Source organism: Saccostrea echinata, unplaced genomic scaffold, assembly GCF_033153115.1.
Source record: "Saccostrea echinata isolate AGI-Se365-2 ecotype Australia unplaced genomic scaffold, CSIRO_AGI_Sech_v1 ptg000001l, whole genome shotgun sequence".
NCBI classification, from domain to species: domain Eukaryota; kingdom Metazoa; phylum Mollusca; class Bivalvia; order Ostreida; family Ostreidae; genus Saccostrea; species Saccostrea echinata.
Genome location: NW_026889750.1, coordinates 30,222,434 through 30,228,832, shown reverse-complemented (window position 1 = coordinate 30,228,832; position 6,399 = coordinate 30,222,434). Strand labels below are relative to the sequence as shown.

The 6,399-nt window shown below is 32.0% G+C and overlaps 1 protein-coding gene across 1 annotated transcript; it reads left to right on the top strand.

The window, feature by feature from the left end:
* On the top strand, positions 1-4,029 carry LOC133177697 (aquaporin-5-like). The gene is made up of 3 exons (XM_061312647.1): positions 1-695; positions 1,221-1,301; positions 2,846-4,029. Exons 1-3 carry the CDS (start codon positions 114-116, stop codon positions 3,041-3,043), a joined length of 861 nt encoding a protein of 286 aa, XP_061168631.1. The 5' UTR covers positions 1-113; the 3' UTR covers positions 3,044-4,029.
* Positions 4,030-6,399: the final 2,370 nt, after the last annotated feature.

Genomic DNA, 6,399 nt, shown 5'->3' with positions numbered 1-6,399 from the left:
TAACACGCGTGTGTATTCAAAATAATGTTTAGGATTAAATTACAGGTAGCAGACCGGAACGCATATTTATTTATTTACCTCCTGAAAATGAACCTAGTTTTTGTAGAAGTATCATGGCAAGTTCAACAAAACTATCTCTTAAACAGCGTTTGATTGCACGAGAAGTTAAAGATCTAAACTCACTAGATTTATGGCGTGCATGCCTAGCTGAGTTTTTGGGCACCGGATTGCTTGCGTTTCTAGCTGTTGCTGCAGGACTTTCGCCAGAAGGAAGCCCACCAGTCTCTAGCGTTCATATTGCTTTGGAAGCAGGCTTTTTCATTGCAGCCATAATAACGACCTTGAACACTATCAGTGGGGGTCACGTAAATCCTGCAATAAGCCTCGGGTTTCTACTTACGGGACACATCGGATTTATTCGTTTTCTTCTTTACATTGCCTCACAGACTGTGGGTGCCATTGCCGGATGTGGTTTGTTACTGGCCTTGACCCCCGATAACCTTCATCAGAGTGGTTTTGGGGTTATTGCCCCAGGGTCAAATGTCACGGCTGCACAGGCCTTTGGGGCAGAGGTTGTTATCACATTCGTTTTGGATTTCACCACTTTTTCTTTCGTGGATAACGGGAGACATGATCTGTCGGGATCCATTCCATTAATCATTGGAATTGTTGTATCCTTAAATATATTTGCGATGGTATGTATAGATAGATTAAATTGTTACATTTATATCAGTGCACACATCTTACGGAAGTTAGCAATTGTTAAGGAATGAAAGAAAAACTACGGGAGTAGGTTGATTTATAAAATACAAATTCCATTTACTAATTGTTTCACAGCTGAATTCGTTAAGACCAGAACGACATTTCCTTTTAATGAGAAAATTATAAATATGCTTTAAAGTATTTGATAAATAGCCATTAGTTACGCTCTAGTTGACGGAAACATACTTTTTAAGATACTAGATTTGAGCAGAGCATTTTCTGTAGTCTACAGATACCGTATTCCATCGAGACTGAAAAATATAAAATGAATACGAACTTCAAAAAAATATATAGGAAATGCATTGAAAAAAAACACTTCATCGGGTGAAAATTACAGATGAATTCTTAAGCAGCTTGTAAATATAATCTCGTTTTTCCCTCTCTTTTACATTAGCAGTTATGCTAGGTTGTAGATACATGTTACGATGGATAATATTTTCTTTATTGTCGTATTTCAGTTCAATATATCAGGGGGCTGCATGAATCCTGCCAGAAATTTTGGTCCAATGGTTGTAACAGGCAATTACACATACGCATGGGTAAACTGACTAAATATATTTTAATGTATGTTTATGTGTGTGGTTCTCATATAGATATCGGTGCATGTTTCTGAATATGTCTTGACATTTATTAGAATTTCAAGACTTATTAGAGTGCACTTTATGGCTATAAATTAAATTAGAAATATTACATCATTGAAATGGATTATCAGATTTAGCTCACATTTTGATATATTCGTTAATCTCTAGCTTTAACAGATGTTTGTTGGGGGGGGGGGGGATAAGGAAATTCTTAAAAAGTATCAATCAGAGTTCATTTGCAATATTTTTTTTCTGCTGATTTCAGAGGAATAGTACGAATTTCCCTTGACATTTCTCATTATCTCTTAAATCCGTGAACAAGAAGGAAGAAAAATGGAGAGACACCCTTTGAGAACATAAATACGTCGTTTAGAATTTTCGAGTAGCAATGAATTGGCTGTCTCTTTGTGTAAAAATCCTTCCTAATAACTTCTACTTGTATAGACCACTAAATGTCTGTTTAATGATTGTTTACAAGTATCGCAAAGAGGTGAAGAGGAAAGCATAAAGAAAGATTCATTAAATGAAAGATAGATATAATAGGTATCTGTATCAACGATATCGTTACTTAATAGGGAGACGATATAAATGACAACTGAGACGGATCTATTTCAACAGGCTTTTCAGATTTCATCTGTGACTATATAAATAAGTTAGGTTATAAAACTTTTTGTTGGTGAAGAAATATAATAGTGTGTTTGTTGCTTGTGTGTTAAGAATAGATTATTAGGGAATAATTCCTCCGAGGCAATAAGAAAGTTTCATGAAAAAAATATGCATGTGGTGCACCATTGCACAACATTTCAATACGTTTTGGAAATAAAATGTTACATTAAAAGTGCAAACTTTATCAAGTTATTGTTATAAATAAGTTTAACTTGATAAAGTTTAAACTTTTAAAGTAACAAAAAAGGAAAGGAAAAAAGCATCGTATGAATACTGTTCCTTATTTCCATATATTTCATAATGTACCCTGATTGTAAAACGATATCAAGGCAACAAAATAGATTGCTAAGAGGCTGTGCCATGAATCATTGAGCTTAGGATGGAAAGTGATTTTTTTTAATTATTTTTACAAAAGTGACATTAAAAGATAAGTTAGAAAAACAGATAAATAATAAAAACTTTTTTTTTTCAAATGTCATGATTTCCATAACAACAAAATACACACACACACCCTCACATGGAAATAAATATTTTCCGTTACTATGGAAATTGACAACTATTCAAATGTGAAAAATAAAAAGAAAGGATTTTATTTCAAGGAAAAAATCACAACTGCAGATTTACATGTCTTTATCTTTTTCCAGTGTGTATGAATAGTTCCTGTCCCAGATTTGATAAATGAACTATCCCACTCACAACCATTGTAGAAGTGTATACATGTACATGTACAATCTTTTTTAACAAGACCTCATTTTTTACCTCTCATATTGTGAACAATAAACGTGAGCAATGGAAGATCATAAATAAAAATGCATTATCATATTCTCCTTTTTCAGGTATATTGGCTTGGGCCTATGCTTGGTGGTGGACTTGGGGCTGTGTTGTACGATAAAGTATTTTCCACACGGGTCTGCAAAACGAGGCTGAAAAGTTGTAGAGGATCCGCCACACACGAGGAGGAGACGCTCTCTGTAAAGGAGGAAGAAAATGGGAACATCAATATAAAATTGCTTGATTCCGGACAAAATTCTTAAATTGCAAATCTGATATTGCCAATCCAAATATGTTTTATCGTTCCAAAGGAATGTACGATAATTCAGTTAGTGTATAGACACTGTAAAATATACGTGTATATTGAATTATATGTCCTCCTAGTACCTGTTGATAAAGGGACTTTTATTTATGTATATAGTGTTATATAGTGTTCCTAGAAATTAGTGAAATTTTTTAAAAATATCTTAAAAAAAACATTATAAAAATATAATAATTTGATATCAAATTTTTACCAAAGGACAATACTTGCTTAAAATTCTTTCTTATGTGCAGTTTTCATGAATTAATGACCATTTACTTTGTATACTTCCTGTCGATTGCTAATGTTTAAAATGAGTGCTTTTGAAAACAAAGAGCCTAAGGTAGATGTATATTATCAGAGGATTGCAAAACTAGTGATACTTCCGAAACTCTGAGTATTCCATTGTCTACTTCACATGGGTCAAAAATTTGAAAAAAAGGAATTGAGCAGAGAGAAAGAGTTGGTAGGGTTACGAAAGGGTTACGAAAATAACCGTATTTTTCTACAGCCAATCTTGTTCTTTCTGAGCAGTGAGCAGATATCCAAGCCTTCTTTGGTCTGTAAGGCCTACCAACTCTTTTTCTGGACTGAATTCTCTTCTTTTTCAATATTATGTGCAATACAATACAAAGTAAACAGTGAAATTCTGAGCGTATCAGAAATATTACTTGGTTTTACAATTCCTTGATAAAAACATATCTTTAACAGGCTTTCTGCTCTCAAAAGTTCTCTAACTTTGAACAACGACAGACAACAGGAAATATATTAAATAGATAGGAGGATATCGTTGAAAATTGCATTTATCATAAGAAAGTAGGGGTATTATTATCAGATAAAGAAGTAACAATTAATTATTTTATATGTTATATAAATCCAATATTTTAGAAAAAATGTATTGCCAAAAATTCTGTGGGATGACTGTTTTGTTACAATCAACTTATAAATAAAATACTTCATCATAAGATAACAGTTGTCTTTAGATATTTTTTATACGATCTAGCATTCATCAACGTTTTGAATCGGCAAATTAATATATATAAGAATAAGTGAGCAAAACTATTTGACTACATGCTTGTATTTGTGTTAAATAATTTTGAAAGTACCTTTTCCCCACCGTTTTTTTGGTATGAACTGAACTAATAACTTGTGGGGATATTTTTCCAACAGTAATCAAAACGCAAACACCGGAAATATTAGAATAAACTTTCCGCTAACTTTAACACAGACATGGAAAATATTAATCTATAGAAAACTTCATAATTACAAAGTGAAGAAATGCATAGATGTGGTGTAAAATCGATAGAATATTCTGGAATCGCAATTATCCTTTGGTAGATGTTACACCCTTAAACCATGGTCCCCTACAATTCCTGCTCAGATAAATGTAAAGTGTACTTAATGAGAATTGTGATTGGAATTTTGCTTGTGGGAATTAACCATTCAAACATGAATATAACAAGGTCGGTTTTATCTCTCCTGATCTTCCACTGACAGATAAAAACCAAAACCCGGCAAGGTCACTGATTGGTGCCCTCATTGATTCCGGAAAGAAAAAGATGCTTTGTTGACATAAAGTCATGGAAGTATGATTGTGATCGGATAAAAGACAAATCAAAGTGGATTATTATAAAAGAAAAATAAAGAATTGAGAATAATGACCTTCATACAGAGTCAAGATGTGGTCAGTAAGGGGAGGTAAATCATTCAACCAATCTATCAATGAAACGTACATAGAGTTAGATAATCTTACACTTTAAGAAGTTGATTGATCTCGAGAATTCTGCACTTTAGACAATTACCTTTAGTCTCCGAGTCACTCTCTAACTGATACATTACCCGTGGTTGATCTCAAATCAGAGATGTTGGAAACTTTATTTGATAAATCCGAAGACGACCCAAACAGCATAGAAGACATTCTGTAATTAAAAAAAAATATTACTTGAGAAAATTATGATGTATTGTAATTGGACACAATTATTTTTTGATGCACTAGTGTATCTCAAGACATGTCAATTTGGGATGAAATCTAGAAATGAAAGATATATATTGATGTATTCGTTTGGTAAAGAATGGGTAAAATCATACCCCGACTGTCATGGGACCGATCCATCAGGCGACGGGATTAACGACAGATCATTAAATTTCATCGACGTCTTCTTTCGCCAGAAAACGCGGATATTTATTTTACTTTACTCACTGGAGACAATCGAGAAGTCGCGTCAATTTTTAGTAAAATAAATAATCTCGTTAGTCTATTATTCTAAAGTACATTTTCTCAAGTCTTTCCGATTTTTAGTCTGTTTGATTCTGGTATAAGCAGTCATTCTAAGGAAGTTTTTTCCCCCTTTTTTTGAAAATTATATATGTATATATATATATATATATATATATATATATATATATATATATATATATATATATATATATATATATATATATATATATATATATATATATATATATATTTTTTTTTTTTTTTTTTTTTTTTTTTTTTTTTTTTTTTTTTTTTTTGCATATAAAAGTTTGCTTTACTTTGATAAAGAAGAGTCAGTATTTTGAAAATACGTCTGAATGTGTTAAGTCCTATATAATTTTGGAGCGTTTTATGAATGAAAAGAACGTGAGCGCTTTTGATATGGATCGACAGGAATGGTCGCACTTGAAAAGTGAAAATTTCATTGATCTTTCAAACGAAATTCTAGCGTACGATTCTAATGATAGACCACGGTCCTGTGACATGAGGAAAAATATTTTCACGTAATTGGGTTTGGATTTGCTAAAATAATCAATAAAATGTGGCTAGATTAGCAAATTGGTACAGAATATTACATTTTAAAACTCTTTTTTTTTCATTTCTGGGTCATCTCTCCAAGAATTTAAGACGTGATTTGTGTGCATTTTAACTCAATAAATTTAACAAACATTTGTATAAAAAAAATGGAGAGAAAACACAGAGATAAAAAATGTGAACTTTTCTCCAAAAAATCACATTGTGTAAAAGCGCTACTTCATTTCTGTTTTACATATAAAATAAACTTTAAGCGTATTTCACCAAAAGCTCAGCAGTGTTTCCTGTCTCTCACGGAGAGAGAGCGATAACTATGAACTTAATCCTCTCATGGAGATTTTTTTTAACCTGGCAATCAAATGGTTTGTCAGATTGATTTAATTGATTTTATTAAAATTTAAACTAAAGTTTAATCTTGAATCTGTTCCACTGAAAGCGAAAACAAATTACATGTACATGTATTTATCAATACATTTGCCTTTATTTAATTAATACCCCATTATTTCGTGACAGTTTACTAATTATGA

Coding starts and splice junctions, on each gene's coding strand:
- LOC133177697 (XM_061312647.1), top strand. CDS start 114: ATGGCAAGTTCAACAAAACTATCTCTTAAACAGCGTTTGATTGCACGA. Junction 696..1,220: donor CCTTAAATATATTTGCGATG/GTATGTATAGAT, acceptor GTCGTATTTCAG/TTCAATATATCAGGGGGCTG. Junction 1,302..2,845: donor GCAATTACACATACGCATGG/GTAAACTGACTA, acceptor CTCCTTTTTCAG/GTATATTGGCTTGGGCCTAT.